Source organism: Erpetoichthys calabaricus, chromosome 4, assembly GCF_900747795.2.
Source record: "Erpetoichthys calabaricus chromosome 4, fErpCal1.3, whole genome shotgun sequence".
Lineage (NCBI taxonomy): Eukaryota > Metazoa > Chordata > Cladistia > Polypteriformes > Polypteridae > Erpetoichthys > Erpetoichthys calabaricus.
In genome coordinates, this window is record NC_041397.2 from 189,273,927 (window position 1) to 189,301,269 (window position 27,343).

At 38.4% G+C, this 27,343-nt stretch overlaps 1 protein-coding gene across 4 annotated transcripts in view; it reads right to left on the reverse strand.

Moving 5' to 3' along the window:
- Positions 1-26,049, reverse strand: part of tfdp1b (transcription factor Dp-1, b) — a 118,920-nt gene extending 92,871 nt beyond the window's left edge. Inside the window, exons 1-2 of one of the 4 annotated variants that reach the window (XM_028800060.2) lie at positions 25,794-26,049; positions 23,405-23,494 (exon numbers count right to left, since the gene is read on the reverse strand). In XM_028800060.2, the coding sequence (XP_028655893.1) occupies positions 23,405-23,416 (12 nt within the window). In that variant the 5' untranslated portion in view covers positions 23,417-23,494; positions 25,794-26,049. Of the gene's footprint in view, positions 1-23,404; positions 23,495-24,554; positions 24,857-24,918; positions 25,082-25,154; positions 25,427-25,793 lie in introns of those variants that run through there. The other 3 variants (XM_051926227.1, XM_051926224.1, XM_051926225.1) reach the window with 3 other exon arrangements.
- Positions 26,050-27,343: the final 1,294 nt, after the last annotated feature.

Sequence of the window (27,343 nt, forward strand, 5' to 3'; positions counted from 1 at the left end):
TGTAAAACAAGGTGGAGGCAGTGTGATGGCTTAGGTGTGCATGGCTGCCAGTGGCACTGGGACACCAGTGTTTATTGATGATGTGACACAGGACAGAAGCAGCCGAATGAATTCTGAGGTGTTCAGAGACATACTGTCTGCTCAAATCCAGCTAAATGCAGTCAAATTGATTGTCCATCTTTATCATGAAACGCCGCCCAATGACCCAAAACATATAGCCAAAGCAACCCAGGAGTTTATTAAAGCAAAGAAGTGGAAAATTCTTGAATGGCCAAGTCAGTCACCGGATCTTAACCCAATTAAGCATGCATTTCACTTGTTGAAGACTAAACTCCGGACAGAAAGGCCCACAAACAAACAGCAACTGAAAGCCACTGCAGTAAAGGCCTGGCAGAGCATTAAAAAGGAGGAAACCCAGCATCTGGTGATGTCCATGAGTTCAAGACTTCAGGCTGTCATTGCCAGCAAAGGGTTTTCAACCAAGTATTAGAAATGAACATTTTATTTCCAGTTATTTAATTTGTCCAATTACTTTTGAGGCCCTGAAATGAAGGGATTGTGTTAAAAAATGCTTTAGTTGCCTCACATTTTTATGCAATTGTTTTGTTCACCCCACTGAATTAAAGCTGAAAGTCTGCACTTCAACTGCATCCGAGTTATTTCATTTAAAATTCATTGTGGTAATGTACAGAACCAAAATTAGAAAAAATTGTCCAAATAATTATGGACCTACCTGTATGTGTATATATACAAATACACACACATATACATACATTATATATATATATATACACACACAGCGCTCAAAAAAATTAAAGGAACACTTTGAAAACACATCAGATCTCGACAGGAAAAAAAAATCACGCTGGATACCTATACTGCTATGGACTGGGTAATATGAGAGAAGGAAAGAATGCCACATCGTTCGATGGAAATGAAAAATTATCAACCAACAGAGAGCTGAATTGAAAAAAGACACCCTGAAAATCAAAGTGAAAAAATGATGCGGCAGACTAGTCCATTTTGCTAAATTTCATTGCAATAACTCAAAAATCGTACTTCATAGTTTGTATGGCCCCTATGTGCTTGTATGCATGCCTGACCATGTCAGATCTGGACTAGGGTATCACTGAGCTCCTGGACAGTCCGAGGTGCAACCTGGCGGCGTTGGATGGACCGAAACATAATGTCCCAGAAGTGTTCTATTGGATTTAGGTCAGGCGAGCATTGGGGCCAGTCAGTGGTATCAATTCCTTCATCCTCCAGGAACTGCCTGCATACTCTTGCCACATGAAGCCAGGCATTGTTGTGCACCAGGAGGAATCCAGAATCCACTGCACCAGTATAGGATCTGACAATGGGTCCAAGGATTTCATCCCGATACTTAATGGCAGTCAAGATGCCGTGGTCTAGCCTGTAGAGGTCTGCTAATCCCCTCCATGGATATGCCTCTCCAAACCATCCCTGGACACACCACCAAACCGGTCATACTGAACGATGTTACAGGGAATGCTCTCATTGGTTTCTCCAGACCCTTTCACGTCTGTCACATGTACTCAGGATGAACCTGCTCTCATCTGTGAAAAGCACAGGGTGCCAGTGGTGGACCTGCCAATTCTGGTATTCGATGGCAAATGCCAATCGAGCTCCATGGTGCCAGGCAGTGAGCACAGGGCCCACTAGAGGACATCAGGCCATCAAGACATCCTCATGAAGTCCGTTTCTGATTGTTTCGTCAGAGACATTCACACCAGTGGCCTGCTGGAGGTCATTTTGTAGGGCTATGACAGTGTTCATCTTGTTCCTCGTTGCCCAAAAGATCAGATACTGGTCCTGCTGATGTTTTAAGGACCTTCTATGGCCCTGTCCAGCTCCCCTAGAGTAACTGCCTATCTCCTGGAATCTCCTCCATGCCCTTGAGACTGTGCTGGGAGACACAGCAAACCTTCTGGCAATGGCACGTATTGCTGTGCCCTCATGGAGAAGCTGGACTACCTGTGCAACCTCTAAGGTCCAGGAATCGCCTCATGCTACCAGTAGTGACACTGACTGAAGCCTAACACAAAACTAGTGAAAAAACAGAAAAGATGGAGGGGAAAAAGGTCATTGGCCTCTACCTGTTTACACCATTCCCGTTTTGGGGGTCGTCTCATTGTTGCCCCTCTAGTGCACCTGCTGTTAATTTCATTAACACCAAAGCAGCTTAAACAACCCCCTCTGTTACTTAACTGACCAGATCAATAGCCCATAACTTTTATTGACTTGATGCTATACTCTGAATAAAAAGTGTTCCTTTTACTTTTTTGAGCAGTTTATAATCGATAGACTGATGTGAAAAAAAATTACCATAAGATTTTTTTTCCCACATCGCCCAGCTCTAAGCAAATGTACATTAACACAAAAAAGCTGTATGTGAAATGATTAAAGAGGGTTAAAAATGTGTAAATGCATGTATATTTACACTTAAGCAGGACAGAACTGCCAATATCAATTCATTGTGAGAAAAAAAAAAAAAAAATATTATATATATATATATATATATATATATATATATATATATATATACACACACACACACACACACTAGCAAAATACCCGCGCTTCGCAGCGGAGAAGTAGTGTGTTAAAGAGGTTATGAAAAAAAAAGGAAACATTTTAAAAATAACGTAACATGATTGTCAATGTAATTGTGTTGTCATTGTTATGAGTGTTGCTGTGTTTTATATATATAAAATACACACACACACATATAAACATATATATACATATACATACACACATATATATATACATATCTACATTATATATATATATATATATATATATATATATATATATATACATATACACATCCACATATCAACATATATATATACACATATATACACACACACACGCTTTATGGGTGATGATTGTTTACTCTTTTTATCTTTATTTTATTTTATTGTAGAATCAACTCCTATCTGCGCACAGCAGGGCAGCCGTGGGCGGATGCGTATGGTGTATTCACTCCATGTTATCGTGCATTGCGCTGTCAGTCGTATTTTGATAAAAGATTTTGAACAACATATAAGAAGCGTATAAATTATTAAACAGTAAAACATTAACATTTAAGAAGTAAAGTTACATTAAGTACTACTGCAGTGCCTTCGGGTATACCTAATTTTTTGTTTGCCCATTACATGCTTAAATGTATACATTTTTTGGTGCACCAACCCGAGAACACGCGACATATAACCGAGCGTGGGAGAAGCATGGATTTTAAACACGCGTTCAGTTCACCTGTTGGTCTCCCTCGTGGAATAACTGGTAATGTTTGACTAAAATCTACAGCGAGTAAAACGACATTAGCTCCTTTTTTTTTTTTTTAACGATCTCTGAGATCTTGCTTTTTTCGGTTCAAGGCTTCATAAGCTCTTTTATGTTGTATGGTGTACTTATCCCAAACCATCATCTTTGAATGTTGCAAGACTTTCGCCTTGTATGTAGATCGGGGTAATTACATTCATTGCATTCCTAGTCTGAATCACAATCTGATTGTATGGGTGGTTACCTGGCACTGTAGGGTTGCCACCCGTCCTTTAAAATACGGAATCGTGCCGCGTTTGAGAATGAAATTGCGCGTCCCGTTTTGAATCAATACTGGACGGGATTTATCCCGTATTTTTTTTATCATTTTTTTTTTAAAGCAGCGTCTCATGCAAATCATCCCACACGCATTTTATGAAGATGCCTCCTTTCCTACTTTTGATTGGGTAATACTTGATGTCATCGTTAGTTTGATTGGTGTTTTTAACTGTCCAGTGAGGAGGGCGTGTCTTTTAAGTACAGTCTGCAAAGTGTTGGCACTGAGATGTGGCGTCAGCGCCATAGTTGAAGCCCCTAACGTTGCGGTCAGCAAGTCGGCTAACATCCGCCATGTGCCTTCTTTCAGTTTCGAGAAGCAGATCATAGAATGGTTGAAACTGTTGCCCCTAACGTTGCGCCACGGCGTGTGGTTCGTTTATACCTCGTGTCTTCTCATTAAACTTTAATCTCGCGAATATGTTATTGCAATCCGCAGCGGGAGCGTTTCTATAAACTTAATTTAAACTTATGTTTTACACCGTGCTTTGTTTCCCTTATGAACATGCTTGTATGCTTCACTCGCTCCGTTCTCAATTGTTTAATTAATTTTTTGCTCTTCGCTGTTTGCGGCTGTTCCTCCATTTCCCCCTACTTCGTTCTTTTATCTCGCGAATATGTCATTGCAATCCTTAACGGGAGCGTTTCAATAAACTGATTGAAAATAGTTTTGCATTTACCTTTTTAGTAAAAGGCGAGCTTTTAAGCCTGAGAAATCACCCCGTAAATGCACACGTTTAATTGGACATGTGTTAATATGTATGGTTACACAGTATTAAAAGACAGTGAACAACGTCAGTTACCTTTCTTCCCGCATTTGATAAAAGGTGAGCTTTTAAGCCTGAGAAATCACCCCGTAAATGCACACGTTTAATTGCACATGTGTTAATATGTATGCTTACACAGTATTAAAAGACAGTCAAAAATTAACGTCATTTACCTTCGTTCCCGCGTGTGACTCGTGCTGTAAATGTCTTCCTTGTTTTTAGTTCACGTGATTACGTAGGAGGCGTGATGACGCGATACGTGACTCCGCCTCCTCCATTACAGTGTATGGACAAAAAATATGTTCCAGTTATGACCATTACGCTTTGAATTTCGAAATGAAACCTGCCTAACTTTTGTAAGTAAGCTGTAAGGAATGAGCCTGCCAAATTTCAGCCTTCCACCTACACGGGAAGTTGGAGAATTAGTGATGAGTGAGTCAGTCAGTGAGTGAGTGAGTGAGTCAGTCAGTGAGGGCTTTGCCTTTTATTATTATAGATTATATATACACACACACATACAGTGCATCTGGAAAGTATTCACAGCGCATCACTTTTTCCACATTTTGTTATGTTACAGCCTTATTCCAAAATGGATTAAATTCATTTTTTTCCTCAGAATTCTACACACAACACCCCATTAATGACAACGTGAAAAAAAAGTTTGAGATTTTTGCAAATTTATTAAAAATAAAAAAATTGAGAAAGCACACGTACATAAGTATTCACAGCCTTTGCCATGAAGCTCAAAATTCAGCTCAGGTGCATCCTGTTTCCCCTGATCATCCTTGAGATGTTTCTGCAGCTTCATTGGAGTCCACCTGTGGTAAATTCAGTTGATTGGACATGATTTGGAAAAGCACACACCTGTCTATATAAGGTCCCACAGTTGACAGTTCATGTCAGAGCACAAACCAAGCATGAAGTCAAAGGAATTGTCTGTAGACCTCCGAGACAGGATTGTCTCGAGGCACAAATCTGGGGAAGGTTACAGAAAAATTTCTGCTGCTTTGAAGGTCCCAATGAGCACAGTGGCCTCCATCATCCATAAGTGGAAGAAGTTCGAAACCACCAGGACTCTTCCTAGAGCTGGTCGGCCATCTAAACTGAGCGATCGGGGGAGAAGGACCTTAGTCAGGGAGGTGACCAAGAACCCGATGGTCACTCTGTCAGAGCTCCAAAGGTTCTCTGTGGAGAGAGGAGAACTTTCCAGAAGGACAACAATCTCTGCAGCAATCCACCAATCAGGCCTGTATGGTAGTGTGGCCAGATGAAACCACTACTTAGCAAAAGGCACATGGCAATCCGCCTGGAGTTTGCCAAAAGGCACCTGAAGTACTCTCAGACCATGAGAAAGAAAATTCTCTGGTCTGATGAGACAAAAATTGAACTCTTTGGTGTGAATGCCAGATGTGACGTTTGGAGGAAACCAGGCACCGCTCATCACCAGGCCAATACCATCCCTACAGTGAAGCATGGTGGCGGCAGGCTGTAATTGCTGCCAAAGGTGCATCGACAAAGTATTGAGCAAAGGCTGCGAGTACTTATGTACATGTGATTTCTCAGTTTTTTTTTTATTTTTAATAAATTTGCAAAAACCTCAAGTAAACATTTTTCACGTTGTCATTAAATAGATAGATAGATACTTTATTAATCCCAAGGGGAAATTCACATACTCCAGCAGCAGCATACTGATACAAAAAAAACAATATTAAAAAGAGTAATAAAAATGTAGGTAAAAACAGACAATAACTGAATAATGTTAACGTTTTTATGGTCAGTGAATAAGGCTACAGAATTTAATCTTGTTAATAAAAAATGAACAGTTAACACCTGTTCTCTAGTTTATTTATAAAAATACACTTTAATATAGGACATTAAACTTCTAATGGTTATGCAGGAGTTTAGTGTAAAACGTTTTAAAGGGAGGAAGAAAAAAAATCAGTTTTGAATTAGTCATCACCGATTTCATGTTATTTGATCGACTATCAGCCTTAGAAAACTTGGTAGGAGCATCCCTATAAGTCAGTTAATTTGACCTACTGGACTATGGGATTGAAGACTTTTCTTTCCAAAGTAGTAGCTAGACTTAAATCAAGAAAGAATCTAAAATTGAAAAATCACTATATCATGCACTGACCCATAACATATCTCTGATATCCAAGAGTCCATCAAGGAACAATACTTTGTTGCCTTTTGCAGAACAATGGACTGTGAATATAAAAAGATGTGTTTGCACAACTTTGAATATTGTGTGCAGCGCTGAAAATCAACTCACCAGGAATAGAATGGAGTATAAAGGACATTAAATCCTTCTAGCATTTCACTAATACAGATGATCTGTGAATAGTTCTTAAGTTCAACAACTGTCTTATCTTAACGTGGTGCCACTTGGTCATTCGAAATTTCAGGTCTGGACACTCTGTGGTGGAGTACAAGTACAAAATATTGTTTAGTTCTACTTTGTTTCTTTCTGAGAGCCAGAACTCTCCCCCCCCCCCCCTTATAATTTCAGTGGTTGGTGTTAAAAACTGTCAAGTATTCTCCAAAAAAAAAGAAACCCCACAGGTACCAAAGCTTTTAACTGGCTTCATTAAGGTCTCCAGATTTAGGATGTGGATGTTTCTTAGTTGGTTGAAAGCTTTAGGGTATGCCGTATATAAGGAATTTGCTATATAGTGGCAGAAGGCAATAATGTGTTCTGATATGCTGGAAAAAACACAGCAAATATATTAATATAGATATATTAAAAAAAGGATCATAGCCACCAAAGGGGCACAACTGACAAACAGAAAATTGATGGATGTTTTAATTTTATAAGACCAATTATTTGGTCACAGGAAACTATAATCTTGTTTAAACAAAGGCACCGAGTAAAAGGCAAGAACACTAGATGTGATGCCACTGAATTACTGAGCACACACATCTGGCTAAAACAGAAACATCAATACACACCTTTACTATAAAAGAATTAAAAAGATTATCCACTAGGAGATATAAAATAAAAAAACAGTGATAAAAAAGAATGGAATGTGGCACATGCAGATGATCCAATACACCAAAAATGAAAACTTGTTTATGAGCATATGTGGGATCATGTAGTCATTATTAGAGTATCTGTTACTGTTATTACAGTAGAACTGATATGAAATCATTGATAATTCAGACTTTTCAAGGCCTCACAAAGCAGCTTGAATTGTGTGATACTCAAAGAAGTCTACCAAGTCCATTTTTCATTTATTTTAAAATTTTGTAAATGATAGGGAGGTTCTGATCAGGGGTTTTGTTTTGGCAGATACCTATTTTACTATAATTGGCCAACTCATTTTTTTTATTATTATTAGTTTAGCCTTTTCTTCTTTTTTTTTTTTTATATATAAACACTAAAATCCTACATAACGTGACGTGTACAGCAGAAGTCAAGTTCCGTATTAAAGTGTTACCCTTGGTATTTTTTAAATTAAAGATCACTGGTTTAACTATTTATTATTTTTATTAACAAAATTAACTTTAGTGCAGGCTTATTGTTCAGTGAGCATAAAAAAAGCTCAATTAAAATCCACTTAAAATACATACTTCAAAAGAAACATATGCAAAATATTTAACTATGACACGATACTAACAAAATGTTCATAAGATGTTAAGCAAGCTAGCCTTATATCATCTTGATAAACAAGTTTACATGTAAAATGTAACTGTCTCTTAAGCTATCAAGCCTAGTGTTTACTAAGAAACAAGAGCAAATTCTTCTTTGTCTATTATTGCCCTAATTAAAAAAAGTGAGCTGCTGAACTAAACAAAAGCTCACTTATCATCCACACTTTGACATGGGGAGTGTGTTTTAATTAAGGGACAAAACAAAAAGGTATAAAAACTCATTAAAGCAGCTTCTATTAAGTTCTGACGAAGATGTGTCCATCTTTTCTACCACTACATGTTCATCTAGACAAGAAATACGTTTGATTTTCCCCCTTCAAGCAAAGTACAGTATCTCACAAAAGTGAGTACACCCCTAGCATTTTTGTAAACATGTTATTATATCTTTTCAAGGGACAACACTGAAGAATGAAAAATTTTTCACTTAGGGGTGTACTCACTTTTGTTGCCAGCGGTTTAGACATTAATGGCAGTGTGTCGAGTTATTTTGAGGGGACAGCAAATTTGAAGTGCTATACAAGCTGTACACTGAATACATTGCATCAAAGTGTCATATCTTCAGTGTTGCCCCATGAAAACATATAATAAAATATTCACAAAAATGTGAGTGGTGTACTCACTTTTATGAGATACTGTATGTCTCCATAGTTTACTTGGTTGATTTCTTTGAAGTAAATGCCAATACTCTGGTATTCTTGTTATAATTAATGATCTAAATAATTCAACTAACATAAATACATCATCTGTTTATATCTCTCCCTGTTTTCCTACTCCATCCAGCTCCTTCTCTAAGTTCTCACTAGTCACATCTGCGTCTGTTAATAACCTGCTTTGTAAGATGAGGCCGACTACTTGTGTACTTGACCCCATTCCCACCACACTACTTAAATCCTGCCTTCATGCCATAATCCCGACTGTTACAACAATAATAAACTCATCCCTTGACACTGGCTCTGTGCCGCTCACTTTTAAAATTGCTTCTGTAACCCCAATGTTAAAAAAGTCTGGTCTTGATGCTGACAATCTTAAGAATTTCCGGCCTATTTCCCACTTACCTTTCCTGTCAAAAGTTCTTGAGCATGTTGTAGCTTCCCAACTCACCAATTACCTAACCTCTAATAATTTGATGGAACCCTTTCAGTCTGGTTTCAGGGCGTGGCACAGCTGTGAAACTACTCTGCTATGGGTAACCAATGATTTGCTTATGGCAGCAGACTCTGGACAAACCAGCATATTAATTCTGTTAGACCTCAGTGCAGCATTTGACACTGTCAGACATGACATCCTACTGTCCAGAATGGAGAACATGCTGGGTATCTCTGGCACTGCCCTCCAGTGGTTCAAGTCCTATCTGACTGATAGGCAAGAGCTTGTTAGTCTTGGCAAGAGCAGATCCAGCTCAGCGCCAGTCACACAAGGAGTCCCTCAAGGCTCTGTCCTCGGTCCTCTGCTTTTCTGTATTTACATGCTTCCCCTTGGCCATATTATCCGTAGCTATGGACTGGGTTATCATTTTTATGCAGATGATACTCAACTCTATTTCAATGTTAAAAGTGGAACTTCATCAGAGCTTTCTCAGCTCACAACCTGCCTTAGTGAAATTAAATTATTCAAAACTCAGCTGCAAGAGTCCTGACACGAATCAGCAGCAGCGAGCACATCACACCCATCCTGTTCCGTCTCCACTGGCTCCCTGTGTCTTACAGAATCGAATATAAAATCCTACTAATAACTTACAAAGCCTTAAATAACCTCGCGCCACACTACATCAGTGACCTTCTCCATCACTATGTGCCTGCCCGCCCACTAAGGTCCTCTGATTCTGGCAATCTTGTTGTGTCCCTCACTAATCTACACTCCATGGGTGACAGGGCCTTCAGCTGTATAGCGCCCAGACTCTGGAATGACCTACCAAAATTAATCAGGTCAGCTGACTCCATGAATTCTTTTAAAAAACAACTCAAAACTCATCTGTTCAGGAAGGCTTTTAGCTCTATTTGACTTTATTACCCTTCTCTCAGTTTACTTCTCTGTCAAGATGCTAATGTAACCTGTGTGTGTGTGTGCTAGACCATCGATTATGTTGTCTGTTTCTTTTTTTTTCTCCAGAATTCACTGTCTTAATCTTCTTTATTTATCTTGTTTGTACAATGCTATATACTGTATACGCTGCCAGTCTTTATTATATTCTGTAAGTGCCTTGAGCACGGGAAAGGCGCTATATAAATAAAATGTATTATTATTATTCTCTCCTTTTTAAAGTCTGCCTGGCTGCTGTCAGTTTACAGAAAGTTTTAATAACAAAATTACATGTGGAATGTGCACTTGCTGAAGTACTGTGATACTTTGCACAAAGGAGCACAACCATCAAATTGCCACAAAGCTTAAAAACTGGAATAAAAGTAGTATTTAAAGAAAAAAAAAAAAATCAGACAATTTACCAATAAACAATTCAGTAATTCAGAATGAAAAACAGTCTGATTTAGATCATTAAATCTAAAAGGTTAAGAGTATGACCTAACTGCATGAAATTTGTCAACTGACATATGGAGAAGTGCTTTTAAAAGAGTTGGGCATTGTGGGAAACAGCTCCTATAAGCTCCTGAAACAAACTTCAAACATATTAGAAGTATAGAGAGCATAAAAATAAGGGATCTTGAAAGAGGAACCAAACTTTGCATATTCTTCTAACATGGGATGAGAGTGGACATCATAATGTAAAACAAATTGCCAGCAACATAAAGTGAAGCATTTCACTCTGTTGCAGTCGAAAAAGCCAGCTAAAGATGATCAATGAAGTATGCACTGAACAAGATGGGCAAGAGTTCACAGATTAGGCAGAAGTGAAACTTAAAGAGCAATTTGCAAACTAAGGAATGTTAACCAAATGCTAACTGTGCACCTTTTCTTGTGGTTCATTTTGCTTATATTTAGACATCAGTATCCACTACAAGCACAAAACGCCAGTGTGCTGTAATAAAAGTGGATTCAGTTTATATCTGATAGGTAAATGCACATAGTGAATAAACATTTGCAGTTTACGTTGTTAGCACTGGGGGTGGGTGGTACGAGCTAAAAAATTGTACCATGATATAATTAAAAATCACCTAAGTTACAGTATAATCTATATGCACATACTTTTTCAGAATGCATCAAGTTTAGGGGCTTCTGTTGGCCCAATTTCATAGGTTAACACTGTATAGTTGTAGTGTGGATTCTTTCATAAGGTTCACTTTAATCAACTGAAGAAATACCAAAATATATTTACTCTGCAAAATAATAAAACAAGAACTGAACAAGATACAAACATATGTTGCACATACAACTAAAAAAAACAATCTTTGAAAATGTGTTCTGCATAGAGTATAGAGAAAAAAAATTAAATAAGATTTGGCAATTCAAATTATTCTAAGAGTTACCCAACCACCCCCAATTCCTCTGGTTCAATACTGAACAAAAGCAAGCAAGCCTAAATAGATTTAAATATCACATTCAAAAACATCATTGTGAACATTAATAATAATTACATAAAGACAAACCAAAAGAAATTTTACATCAGCTTTGCCTAAATAGAACTTCAGCAGAGGTTATCAAAGCAAGACCTACAATCCATCCTACTAAAGAATGCTTTCACACTTGAACACTAGTAAAATTAAGTGATCTGGAGAGAATACTTTCCAATAATCATACTCCCCTTTCTACAAAAATCTATGTTGATGGACAATTGTAAAAAAAAAAAAAAAAAAAAAATACAAATTATTTGTCATTATTTGTATTAAACAAGTAAGCAAAGGGGAGAAACACACTCACAATTTATGTCTATTGATTTAATTGCAAGGTGTGGATCATCCTCACTCATGTAGTTGTGATTTGGCTTTGAAAAGACTGGTGTTGCTTAAAAGATGGAAATCTGCAAGCTATGTCAGAAATCTTTTGTTGTTAAAGACAGCTCGACAACTAACTGTTTCACCATCTGTGAAGTGAAACTGATCTAGTACGAAGCCCCGTAGGTGTCAAGCCAAAAAAAGGTTCAACTGATTATTTTTATTTCCATAAGAAGCATATGACTATCAGGAGAGTTTTATTTCGCAAGCCGTCTTGGTTGGGGATCCTCGATTCCAAAGCAGTTTTTTTCTCTTTTGTCTTATTTCAAACACTTGCACAAATCCCTGCCACTTGCCCTGATCTATCTGTCCCTATGGCCACAGAAGTTAGAACAGTTGAAGCAAAAAAAAAGGCTTTTAGGATTTAGACAAATGCAAGAAACAAGTGGCAATTAGTGGTACGCATGCAGAAAATGTGATGATAAGGTCAATCAGGAAGAATGTGTCAGTTGCCAGAAAGTAGGATGTGCTGCTTCCATCTCTGCAAAACACACATCAGGGGATGAGCCCACTTTGATATGTAATGTGCAATAGATAAGAATTAAATTTTCAGCTATAAATCAGAGTTCTGAAGACATTTATCCAATTTCCAAAATTAGACTGGAAGAAACTATAAAAACCTGAAAGACCAAATAGACAGTTTTCATTACAGCAAGCTTTCTTATTAATATTTTTTCAATGTTAAATGCTTACTTAGAGCTGATCTATATGGACAACCAGGCACATGATTCAAACCTATGATGCTACCTTCATGAAGACAGCACCAGTAACTATTGTTCCACCTTGTCTCCCTCTATAAGTGCTCATTGTCTACAGTATTCAGTTTGCTAGTGAAACACACTGCTATTGTTATTATTCTACGGCTCTACATTTCAGCAAGTAATAGTCCACAGAGAAATTAGTGCTACAAACTTACAGGTCTTCTTTCAGTACATCTTCCATTCGAGTGCATCCAACCTAAGCACCATAAGCCGAAACTAAGGTTTCATGGTTACCATAAGGAAGGCAATGAAAACTAAACATTTTGTTTTCTAAATTTGCTTACATCCATGATATATGCACTAACCATTTTCACAAAAGAAATGTCCTAAGCAGCTTCAGACACATTTGGGTTTATGCTAATCAACTTCCTTATTTGCATCTAACTCCACCCACAATTGCAACTATGAGCAGAGGAGCGAACAAGAAATTTAATCCTACCTCAATTATCATATTACAGATTCTTGGGACTATGTTCTTTATTTCTAGTTTACTTTGGTTATCACAACAATTCCTCAAACACAGAAGGGATGTTTTCTTGAATCAAACTTCTGCTTCTTCCAAATGGAGATATTTGGCAAGTTTAAAGGCTTTTCACTCATCTATCAACCTATGTATCCTTTAGCCCCATTGTTAAGCCACACAAAGTACTTTTAAAATTTGAAAAAAAAAAAACCACTTCACTCACTTTAAAACACAATTTTATGTAACAAATATATGCCACTGTGAAGAAATAACTTCAACTTGAAAAATACCAAACTTATTTGTTATCTGACAACATAAGTTACATGCCAAAAGAATGTGCAGTCTGCTCCAAATTGAGTTCAAATGTTTCAGCCAATCCATTCATTAACAGGTATGTAAAATCAATCTTCATTGACAAACACTGTCAGTAGAGTGGGCTGTACTGAAGTGCTAAGTGGCTTTAACTGTTCTCAGGATGTCACCTTTGCAACAAGTTAGTTAGGAGCAATTACAGCTCAGCCCCAAAGTGGAAAACCACACCAACTCACAAAGTGGGGCTGCAGAGTGCTGAGGAGGTAGCACATAAGTCACCAAACCTCTGTTGCATCACTAGTAGCAAAGTTCCAAACTGCCTCTGAAAGCATCATCAGCAGAAAAAATAAAAATAAAAACACAAAAAAAAACACGTGTCAAGAGATTCATGAAATGGTTTTCTATGGCCGAGCAACTGCTTACTAGCACAAGATCAATATCCGCAATACCAAGCTAAAGCTGGAGTGCTGGAAAGTATGCCCATCACTGGACTTGAGCATTGGGAACATGTTCTCTGGAGTGATGTACAACCCTTCACTACTTGACAGACTAAATGACTAATCTGAATTTAGCGGATGCCAGGAGATGAAATTAGCGAATGCCATGAGAACACTACATTCTGGACTGCATGGTGTCAATTGTAAAGTTTTGTGAAGGAGGAACAATGGTCTAGGGCTGTTTTTCAGGATGTAGTGTAGGACCAATGGTTCCAGCAAAGGGTACTGATAATGCTACAGCATACAAACACATCTTACACAACTGTGTTTCCAATTTTGTGGCAACAGTTTGGTGAAGGCCCTTTTCTGTTCTAGTGTACAAAGTCAGGTCCATAAAAACATGAATGACAGGTTTGGTGACAAGTTATGTGTGTAGCCTACACAGAGCCCCAAAATCAATCCTACTGAACACCTGGAACGTCAACTGGGAGCCAAGTCTAATGGTGCAACATTACTAATGGACCTCACAAATGCTGTTTTGGCTAAATAGGCACTAATTTCCACAGACAAAATACAAACACAACTATGGTAAACCAGTGTCTCCAGGAACCAACATGACATTGTGAAGGGGAGGGGGATGTATTTGGTGGTCTTATTATGGTTCAAAAAAAGTTATTCTAAAATATCTGGAAATACCACATTGTAAATTTTAGAATACCAGCATTAAAACGCATACCTTTATCTTTTTCCTACGTTAACACTGCTAGCTTATAAAAACTCCAGAGTACTAGAAAAACTAAAATCAGACCACCTCATATGACGCAAACTTTCAAACTCTACAGTTTCATATTGAAGTCTTGATTTTCATATGTTTTATCCAGATTAACTGTGCTATAAGTGATTCTATAAAAAAAAAAAACACTAACTAAAAATGGACAAGTTAGTTATATACACCAGAAGAAACAGCAATTTGGAGTTGGGGGATGGACCAGCAACCTTGACGTATTGTTAGGCAAATGAACTTTTCCCCTTGAAAGATACTTCACTTGTAAATAAACATAAAAATCATAGCCAAGACGTATTTCACCTCTGCTGATATAACAGAGCACTTAAATTGGAGTCTGTATCCAATATTGTATGATGCAAAATGAATCTTAAGTTAAACACTATGAAATACACAAACATCTACAATTACTTACAATGATCCTTAAAGGGGACTATTTTTATATCCCAAAAATATCACTCTCAGTCCTCAATGAGCAGGTAGCAATGATATATATTTCATCCTAGTTTTTGGAAATTAAATTTGTATTTGGACATCCATACATAGTACCGAAAGAATAATCCAATACTACCTCAAAACAAATTTCCTGAAAATGTTGTCCAAACATAGGCATGCTTTTTCTAAGTGAGAGTCTCTCTCTAATAGATATGCATGGAAACAGTTTTATCATTAAATCTTACTGCATGCTTTTATGTTGTACCCATGTTACTACAAGCATTATGCACCCAACCAAAACCAATATTCAGACATGCATCCAGAACTTTTCTTTTCTACTTCAGCTCTACTTGTCTGCCTGCGCATGCTGTATGGTAATGTGAAATATGTTTTGAAAGTACAGGATAAATGCTTAAATTACATGTTTCATCACTATCAGGTGTTTTTTTTTTTTTTTTTTTTTTTTTTTTTTTTTTTAAAAAGGTGCATTTGCACAAAATGTACATGTCAATGTCATCATATTTGCCCGTCTATATAGACAACAACTTTGCTCTCATTAAACTTGTTTTGCTGAAATACTGGCACATTTATTCTAGGAAATTATTCATCAAAGCTGAGTTGTCACTGAAATATACTCTACAAATTCTTGAAGTGAAAACCTCCAATTTAGAAAGGAATTGAGATTTCCAAATTTGGTCACCTTAAAAAGAAGAAATATGTGAAATCTCAATTACTAATTAATCTACCATTTCAAAGTTACCTTGACAGATTATTTCAACTCAAATTTCACAAAACTTCACGTGTTCACATTGATAACCGACAAAAAAAAAGTTCACCAGCACAAGTTACTGAAACGGAAGCAGAGTTATACACAGGTAAAATCTTGTGGATACATCAGTGGTAAGTTGAATGTTTTTTGGCTTTCATTTTCTGTTTTAAGGTTATGAAAATCAAAGTGTCACTTTACCTATCTAGAAATGAAATGAAGAAAGTGGTATGACTCAATAAACCATAATGGATACAGTGAATATACAGTCATATGAAAAAGTTTGGGAACCCCTCTTAATTCTTTGGATTTTTGTTCATCATTGTCTGAGCTTTAAAGTAACAACTTCCTTTTAATATATGACATGCCTTATGGAAACAGTAGTATTTCAGCAGTGACATTAAGTTTATTGGATTAACAGAAAATATGCAGTATGCATCATAACAAAATTAGACGGGTGCATAAATTTGGGCACCCCAACAGAGATATTACATCAATACAGTAGACCCCCGCGAAGTCGTGGTTCAGGGTTCGCAGACTCAGTCGTTCGCGGATTTTTTCTTAGAACCTAACTATTAATTGTTGCGGAAAGCACACATATACTCCGAAATTTTTTATGGCTTTTATCGTGGCAATACTGTGCTGTAGAGAGAACAGGAAGCAACCGCTGAGGGAAACGTTATTTGGGATGATGAAAGAAGCCAATCCAAGAGCGTTATTTATTTCTCCTTGCTGCTGATTGACTGCTGCTTTGTGACGCGTCTCCTGGTGAGTGGGTTTACCACCGCTGAGGGAAACACGGTTTGGGATGGTGAAAGTAGCCAATCCAAGAGCGTTATTCATTTCTCCTTGCTGCTGATTGACTGCTTCTTTGTGACGCGTTTCCAGGTGAGTGTCCTCACGTTTTCCATTTTGTTATTGTTTTGTTATTTTTAAACACACACAATGTCGTCGCACCTTTTAAGGCTTCTGGAACTGAGCCTAAGCACCAGAAGAAGTTTAAAACACTCCAGGAGAAGGTTGAATTGCTCCGGGAACTAAAAAGTTATGCTCCAGTAGCACACCACTATGGCATTAATGAAAGCACCATATGCTACATAAAGAAGAACGAAGCAGCGATCTGGAGTACTGTATCTGTAAGCTTCTGTGATAGTGCCAAAAAGGAAAAGACTGTTAAGGAATAAAAATATTGTCAGGAGGGAACCTGCTTTGGTACTGTGGATCACCAACTGCAGGAAGACGGTAACAACATCCGTGAGAAAGCACGGAATGTAGCAACTTCCTATCACAATGTTCTTGAAACCTATAAAGAAAACCCACCACGAAACCCCACCAGAAGAAGACCCATACAAAGATACGACGACTCCTGAAGCACCTGAAGAAGAGGTGCCACCCGAGGAGTTTTAAATCTACTAAAGTTTAAACGCTACTTCATCATCAATATCATTCATCATTGTTGAGTACCCATACATTTTACTGTATTTTAACTAAATGAAATTATTATGTATTTACTCTACTTATAACAAAGAAAATGACAGCACATACCAAAGAAAACGCGCTTGCATGAATTACAGTACGTATAGCGGTAACATCAGTATTTTACATTCTAGTACCGCATAAGACATAGCAGTACAGTACTGTACAGTAGACGGGTTTATCTTTACATTCTGTTTTTAGGTAATGTATTAAGGTAATTTTTTAGGTAATGTATTAAGCTGAGTTTGTAATTAAATTAAAGTGTTTTGGGGGCATACTGTATTTAGGGTTGAAACTAGGCATTTAAAAGGCATTTTTTTTAAACCACATCCAAAAGTCGTGGTTTTTCAAAATTCGCGGGTGCTCTAGGAACGTAAACCCCACGAATTTTGGGGATGTACTGTACTTAATTGAGCCTCATTTTGCAAATATAACAGCCTCTAGACATCTCCTATAGCCTTTGATGAGTGCCTGGATTCTGGATGGAGGCATTTTTGACATTCTTCCATACAAAATCTCTCATTCAGTTAAATTTGATGGCTGCCGAGCATGGACAGCCTGCTTCAAATCATCCCATAGATTTTCGATGATATTCAAGTCAGGGGACTATGACGGCCATTCCAGAACATTGTACTTCTCCCTCTGCATGAATGCCTTTGTAGATTTCAAACTGTGTATTGGGTCATTGTCTTGTTGGAATATCCAACCCTTGCGTAACTTCAACTTTGTGACTGATGCTTGAACATTATCTTGAAGAATTTGTTGATATTGAGTTGAATTCATCCGACCCTCAACTTTAACAAGGGCCCCAGTTCCTGAACTTGCCACACAGCATGATGGAACCTCCACCAAATTTGACAGTAGGTAGCATGCGTTTTGCTTAGAATGCGGTGTTGTTCTTCCGCAATGCAAAGCGCTTTTTGTTATGACCAAATAACTCAATTGTTGTCTCATCAGTCCAAAGCACTTTGTTCCAAAATTAATCTGGCTTGTCTAAATGAGCATTTGCATATTACAAGCGACTGTTTACGGCGTGAGTGCAGAAAGGGCTTCTTTCTCATCACCCTGCCATACAGATGTTCTTTGTGCAAATTGCGCTGAATTGTAGAACGATGTACAGATACACCAACTGCAGCAAGATGTTCTTGCAGGTCTTTGGTTACAGACAACCCACAGATCACCTCCATTCCCACAATCCTGTGCATATGCCGCTCCTGTATTTTTCTTGGCCTGCCAGAACTGGGTTTAACAGCAACTGTGCCTGTGGCCTTCCATTTCCTGATCACATTCCTTACAGCTGAAACCTCTGAGATAGCTTTTTGTAGCCTTCCCCTAAACCATGATACTGAACAATCTTTGTTTTCAGGTCTTCTGAGACTTGCTTTGAGGATCCTATGCTGTCACTCTTCAGAGGAGAGTCAAAGGGAAGCACAACTTGCAATTGACCACCTTAAATAACTTTTCCCATGATTGGACACACCTGTCTATGAAGTTCAAGGCTTAACGAGCTAATCCAACCAATTTGGTGTTGCAAATAATCAGTATTGAGCAGTTACATGCATTCAAATCAGCAAAATTACAAGGGTACCCAAATTTTTGCACAGCCAGTTTTTCACATTTGATTTAATTTCATACAACTAAATACTGCTTCACTAAAAATCTTTGTTCGGAAAACACCCCAGTAGTCAGATGTTCCTAAGAAATGAAAGACATAACACTTATCTTTTTTTGTTGAAAGTAGAGTAAATTATTATGCAGGCTGAGAGGGGTTCCCAAACTTTTTCATATGACTACATATACTTAGTAACATTATATTAAAACTTGCCTTATGGCTTCATTATCTACAGATTTTAATGATTTGATGTTTCTCTGACAACACATTATTGGCAAAGAGTTGTAATGATCCACTATGAATCATGGACTGTTGCAACCAACAATTTCAGCTTGACAAAGAAGTACATGATGGAGAGTTAAAACACACTTATCCATAAACCCCATTGTCTGTACAAGTTTTTTTTTTTCTTTTCCCCACCATATGATTAAAATCCCAAACTTCACCTTACTGTATACTTAAGAGTACACCTCTTATAACAGGATGTGATCAAAGTGTTCCTCTACAAAATATCAAACCTCCACTAAATATTTGCACCCAACGGGGAGAAAGGGATGCTCTTCAGCTTTTTGGACCCGTAGCAGACATGTATGTAATATTAGTTAACTGCTTTAAAATCTGAGAGGTACTTTCATGAATGCTGGAGATGGGCGCCATCTACAGTTGTCATTTCCTCTCTACAATATTGTCAACTTTTTTTCTTAATCATACAGGTATCTAACTATTCTCCAATGATTCCCCATACTTAGTGATGCAATATGATATTTTTAAATGTTCATTCATAAACAAAATTACCAATATATAACTTTTCAGAATGCTCAGTGGCCACTGTGAACCATTGGACAAGAATGACAGAACCACCATTAGTGGGAACCAATCATCCCAGAGCAACAACAGACAATGAGTTTAACAAATATAAGCAATCAGTCCGTTTATAGTGCCAACTATAATAGCGAGGATAATGTAAATAGTAAGGTGGAAAGATTTAATACTAAGGTGAGAGCTGCTGTTGACATAGTTTCACCTGAAAAGACAGTTAAATTTTCTAGCATTGTTATACCATGGAAGACCCAAAGAGTGTCTGATTTAAAGAGAACATGCCGTAGAGCTGAGCGTAAATGGAGGAAGACTAAACTAACTTATCCACTAGGAAATATTAAAAGTTAAAATAACAGAATACAATAACACAGTCCGTCTTGAGAGGCGCTGCTATTTCTCCAAGATTATAAATAACAATGCTAGTAATCCCAGAGTCTTATTCTCGATGATTGATCGTCTGTTAAACCCAGGTAACTCAAAGGAATGCCTCCTAAGTACTTCCAGTAAAACCTGTGAGGCTACTGCTGTATTTTTCAATCAAAAAATTAATGATATTAGAAATAACATAGTATATCTCCCCAATACTAAGGATCCACCTAAACCCCAGTATTCTGTTATAAACAAATTAAACTCTTTCACTAGGATAGATTTACCTGATTTACATAAAATAATTTCTCAAATGAAACCCTCCACCTGCGTCCTTGACCCAATACAAACAAATTTTTTCAAAGTAGTATCGGGCGTGCTAATTGATAACGTTCTTGACATAGTAAATTCGTCATTAGATACGGGGGTCTTCCCAGACTGTCTTCAGACTGCTGTAGTTAAACCCCTACTTAAGAAAAATAATCTCGACCCCTCTGCTCTTGAAAATTTTAGACCCATCTCTAACCTGCCTTTCTTAAGTAAAATTCTAGAGAAGGCAGTCATTATGCAGTTAAATGAGCACCTCAATAAACATGCTATTCTTGATAAATTTCAGTCAGGTTTTAGAACAAATCACAGCACAGAAACTGCACTCGTTAAAGTAGTAAATGATTTGCGGGTAAATGCAGACAGAGGCCATTTATCTGTTCTCATCCTCTTAGATCTGAGTGCCGCATTTGACACCATTGATCATAATATTCTTAGAAATCGCCAAAGTCAATGGGTGGGCCTCTCTGGCAGCGTCTTAAATTGGTTGGAATCCTACCTGGCAGGGAGAAAATTCTTTGTTAGTTGTGGTAATTACAACTCAAAGACACAAGATATCCTATATGGTGTTCCACAAGGCTCTATCCTGGGTCTGCTGCTCTTCTCAATCTACATGCTTCCATTAGGTCAGATTATCTCAGGGAACAACGTGAGCTACCACAGCTATGCTGATGACACACAGCTGTATTTATCAATTGCACCTGATGACCCCGATTCTCTTGATTCACTAACACAATGTCTAACTTGTATCTCAGAATGGATGAATAGTAACTTTCTCAAGTTAAATAAAGAGAAAACTGAAATCTTAGTGATTGGCAATAATGGATACAATGCGGAGGTAAAAAGTTTAGGGGTAACTGTTGACTGTAATCTAAATTTTAAATCGCATATTAATCAGATCACTAGGACAGCATTTTTTCAGTTAAGAAACATAGCAAAAGTTAGACCTCTTATATCATTGAAAGATGCTGAGAAATTAGTTCATGCGTTTGTTTTCAGTCGACTAGATTACTGTAACGCACTCCTCTCAGGACTACCCAAAAAAGACATAAATCGTCTGCAACTAGTGCAGAATGCAGCTGCTAGAATCCTAACCAGGAAAAGGAAATCATAGCACATCTCTCCAGTTTTGATGTCACTACACTGGTTACCTGTGTCATTCAGGATTGACTTTAAAATTCTGCTTATGGTTTATAAAGTCTTAAATAATCTCGCCCCATCTTATATATTGGAATGTCTGACGTCTTATATTCCAAATCGTAACCTCAGATCCTCAACTGAGTGTCTCCTTAGAATTCCAAGAGCAAAACTTAAAAGAAGTGGTGAGGCGGCCTTCTGCTGTTATGCACCTAAAATCTGGAATAGCCTGCCAATAGGAATTCGCCAGGCTAATACAGTGGAGCACTTTAAAAAAAAACTGCTGAAAACACATTACGATCGATAGATAGATAGATCGATAGATAGATACTTTATTAATCCCAATGGGAAATTCACAACATTGGCCTTCTCATAACTTCACTGTAATTTACATCCTGATACTCTGTATATCCAATTCATTATAATAACTATTCATGGTGGCTCTAAAATCTGTACTAAACCCTACTCTCTTCTGTTTCCTTTTCCGGTGTCAAGCCATCACCATCTACTCAAAGCACCATGATGTTCCAACAATGATGGATGGATTAAAAGCCAGAAGTCTGTATGACCATCAGCATCAAGTGACTCCGTGAGAACCCTAACTACAAAGAGGACTATTTCATTTATGTTAGGTAGAATGCCCAGAGGGGACTGGGTGGTCTCGTGGCCTGGAACCCCTACAGATTTTATTTTTTTCTCCAGCCTTCTGGAGTTTTTTGTTTTGTTTTTTCTGTCCACCCTGGCCATCGGACCTTACTCCTTTTCTATGTTAACTAATGTTGTCTTATTTTAATTTCTTATTTTGTCTTTTATTTTTCTTTTCTTCATTATGTAAAGCACTTTGAGCTACTTTTTGTATGAAAATGTGCTACATAAATAAATGTTGTTGTTAAATATAACTGCCAATTAATCCTGTGCAATAAGTCATCTTCCAAATCTGCTTGTATTAGCTGTCAAGTTATGACAGAAAAATACATAACAATCCAGAGGAAAATCTTCATATAAGTTGGTAAAAGATGAGGACATACTCCTCCCTGCGTGGAGTTTGCATGTTCTCCCCGTGTCTGTGTGGGTTTCCTCCGGGCACTCCGGTGTCCTCCCACAGTCCAAAGACATGCAGGTTAGGTGGATTGGCGATTCTAAATTGGCCCTAGTGTGCGCTTGGTGTGTGGGTGTGTTTGTGTGTGTCCTGCGGTGGGTTGGCACCCTGCCCGGGATTGGTTCCTGCCTTGTGCCCTGTGTTGGCTGGGATTGGCTCCAGCAGACCCCCATGACCCTGTGTTCGGATTCAGCGGGTTGGAAAATGGATGGATGAGGACATACTACAAATAAACAAAAATAAACCAGCTTAGTTTTGCAACAAATTTGAGACTTGTGTACATGTCAGAGGAGAGAGAACATCGATTAACATTATGATTTTTTTTTTTTTTTTTTTTACCCCAAAAGCATAAGAGGCTCATTACAAAATGACCACTTGAATTTTCAATGCAATACTCTGCCAATTTTAGTGTGTACTGGTGTTGCTACATACACACTGACCTTGAAATGTTCTACAGAAATTCCTCCATTAATGCTATATAAATTATTTACCTCCTGGCGACACAAAACAGGGAAACTTGCAAAAAAAAGTCCAAAAAACAAATGTTTGTTGAAATTGTTGATAAATTCAATGTATAATAGTGTTTTATGGTCCAGTAATTGTGGAAACATTGAAGAATCTCATTAAGACACTAGACAATTAACATAACTACTCAAGCTTTAAACACTGGGAGGTACTCACATCTTTTGCCATGTTACCAGATCCTGCTTGACAGCAATGTGACAGCGTGGTATTAAAGTCAAACTTTGCAGGATGTTCTGGTGAGCACCCCTGTAATAGGAAAAATGTTATTAAAATCTTGACATGATGAATAATAGAGTTATGATTTTTAAACCACTCGTGTTAAATGATCCCTGCACAGATTAACCGGGGAATCTATTGACCACGCATGCTCCATCGTATACATCACAAAATCCGCCTTCCAAGTGACCTGGAATCGGAGTATCTCTATAAGGTTTAACACTGCAGACAGAGCAAATCGGTAACTTTGGAGATGCATACCATTAGCCCGACCAATAATGTAGCCCGCACCGAAAAAACGGATGGTTTCCATCCTCCAACCGGATTCCCTTACCCCTAAACACAATAAACAGTTTAGTATGCGTGTATGATAGTGTCTAGGAAACGTTGGACTATTCCAAACAGAATACACTGTAATACAAATAAACGGAGACCGCGTTCATAAAATTGACAGTGTCAATAAAAACCGAAGGGCGGCCAAAAGTGAAATTAGAGATGTGCCACCCATTCATTAATATCACACCAACCCCCCGCATGCGCGCGCGGCGTGACAGTTTGAACAGCATTTATAATTATAGTAGGCCTCGAGATATACGTATATCAGCTCTCAAAACAACCAGAAATGTGCCATCTAAAGTGCCGCTGCACATGCCATAAACTTAGAAGGTGCCTTAGTGACGGCCACCTCTATTTGTCGATCAACCGAAACTTGTTAATGAAGCATCGAGCGCAGGCGAGGCCTGCTGTCCCCAGTTGCCAACATCTCCCCTAGCTCCCGATTAATCGAAAACAATGTTAATAGCAAAACGTTACCAATAAATACGCCATTTACATCAGCAACAGTCATATGCGTGCAATTATATAGCCAATCCTTGTCCTCAACATAAAACCCCCCAACTTGGCAACACAGGGCCTATGATCGGATAAACTCCAGACTAGCGTCCCGCTGATGAAGGCATCAGTTTGCGACCACGTTTACTGGTACTTTCAACATCCAATATATCCATACAGGAAAGACATTTCCAGATGAGGCTGTGCTAACACTAGTATAAAAGTTTATTCGAGATGCAGAAGGAAAACAAGGTGTCACCGGACTTAATCCTTATTGCCTGTTGGGAGTTCGAGGGGATAAATGTGCGCTTCTGCGGAGGCTCTGTTAAACAGTCCGTTGTTTATTCCTTCCGCGGCTCCAGTTGTGCATTTTGCGGGAGGCTGCACCCCCGAACTACACGAATCTATGATCGCAGCCAGTCATTCGCCGCGGTGTGGCTGCCCGTTTTCTGTTTGCAAGAAGCGAGGAGGAAGAGGAGGTCTAAATTCGCACAAGGCAACAGGAAACGCAAAAAACAACCAAAAACAAATATTTTCTCCAGTGATCACCGCGCGGAGAGAACGCGGTCAGGACAGTACATAAACATTTAAAACAAATATTAAATATCGTCGCAGGTAAACACTGCATTTCTTAACAGGGCGAACATTTGGTAGCTAAGGATCGGGCATCTCAACAAAATGGATGCTTTGCCATTTTGCCGGGGTTTAGGTTAGCATTAAACAGGTTACGAAATGATATAAAGAAAGGTTTTAATTAGTATACTGGTACCGATCGTGTAGTCGTAAACAGTTTCAACTTTTCACTGATGAATTTCTTGTTTTTCCTTTGTTGTACGTATAAAGAGCCTGTGCCCCCTACCTTTTACGTGACCTTTGTTTTGCGTTAAGGTGTGAAGCTTTCATGCAGCTGTTCTTTCTCGGTTTGCAAATCAACCATGACAAAAAAACAAAGAGGCGATCGAAATGCAGAACACGAAATGAAAGCGGCGTTCTTCGATCAAGATCATTCAAACTTTAAACCAGGACCGGTCACTGTGGTTTTTGATCGCTATCAGATCTAAGCACACAGGATAATAATCAATGATGGTCAGCCATTTTAGCTTTTTCAGCTCAAGTTAAGTTTAAAACGAAGTAAAACAGAAAGCACGAGACACTGTGATCGAATGTGTTTGCGTTGTGTGGGGCTTCAACGTCTAACGTGCTCACAAAAAAAAAAAAATCCCTGTAGCTTTTCGTACACAGATGATACTTAATTTGGAAAAGTTTCGCTTATTGGGTAGTAACTCCGTCACTGTGGGTATGCCAAAGAATTAAATAAGCAAAGTAAATGTAAGAGATTTTGAATTAAGAACTGGTAATATTCGGCACACATCCTTATCGTGATAGTACTCGCCTACCCTGCCCCCATCGGGCCCTGTTTCAGTCAGAGCCCAAACTCCACCACCACCTTCGAGAAGCCCCATTTGCGCAAACTGCTGGACACAATTTGTGCACTTACGTGTTCATGAAATACGTTGCATCTGTGAAGACCAATATAGGACACTGAAACTAATACATAAAAAATAAAAAAGTTCTCGCTATGCAGGTTGTCACTGGAAAAGTACAAAAAAAAAACAAACTCGGTCACACACGCCTCCTGCAACCGATTTGCCGCCAGTCAACCTGCCTTTCCAGCTCTTTGCAACTCTCTCGCGCTCTCTCTCTCTCCCAGTCAGGCAAACTGAGCTTGGCGGTGTCCAAAAAGCGTGACCGCTGATTGGATACGTAGGGATGACGTTAACGGCGTAGAACGTTTGTGAACACCCACTTCCTTTTTCGTTCCGACTGTTTCTTTAGCTCCGCCCACATTTGCTCATTTTTGGACCCATTTAAACTGTTTAAATCTATCGTTGTTCAATTTCGTGGCACTTTATTCCTACTTATGAATAAACACTTGTATTTTTTTCTGGACTAAATAAATTCAATTTATATGTATTCATATTTCTGAAATTGTGTGGACTTTATTTACAATTGCGGCAATTCGTAACACCTGGGGGAGTTAAGGCAAGCTGACAAAAGTATTACGGTGACGGTGACATTTATTTTAATCGGAACAGTTATTCTCAGTCAATTTTTATCATTAATCACAACAGTATAAAACATGGGCTATCTAATCAACAAAGAAATGTTATGTAATCAGTGCTTGAATATTTCCAGCAAAAATGAACTTCACCTGCGGTGGGCTGGCACCCTGCCCAGGATTGGTTCCCTGCCTTGTGCCCTGTGTTGGCTGGGATTGGCTCCAGCAGACCCCCGTGACCCTGTGTTCGGATTCAGCGGGTTGGAAAATGGATGGATGGATGGATGAACTTCACATTAAGGAGTTAATAAGTTTTGGGTAAGACTGAAGATGACAAAGAATTAGTCCAGTGGTATATGGTACTACCCAAAAATATGATTTGTGAAAAAAAAAATTGGGTCAAGAAGGCCAGATTTAAAAGGTACATATTTCTTCCCTGCTTACAATCACACCATTGTTGTAGTAGAACCCTGTACACAGTGCCCATAATGAGAACTGTCACCTAAAGAACAATCTGAAAAATAATTATCATGACATTTACAAAGTTACTGAGAGAACTTTGCCCAGAAAAGAGATGCTCAGAGTCAATCTTGCAGAGATACTTTCTGAAAAGCCTGGTGGCCTGCTCATGCAAATATCCTACTGAGAATCCAAATGGACTAAACCTCAGGAAGGAAAAGTGGTTTATGAGCTATGGAATGGGACAGGACAGGAGCACAGTGGTAACTATGCTGCCTTGCAGTAATTTAGACCAGGGTTCATGTCCTGGTTGTTCCCTGTGTGGAGTTTGCATGTTCTTTGTGTCCATGTGGTTTTCCTCTGATAGTCCAAAGTCATGCAGGTTAAGTGAACTGGGGTTATTAAATTGGCCCGAGAGTGTGTGTGTTCCCCCTGCAATGGAGTAGTACTCTGTCCAGGAATCGTTCCACCTTCTGCCATTTGCTTGCTGGCATAAACTCCAGCTTCCCCACAACCCTGCCCTGGATAAG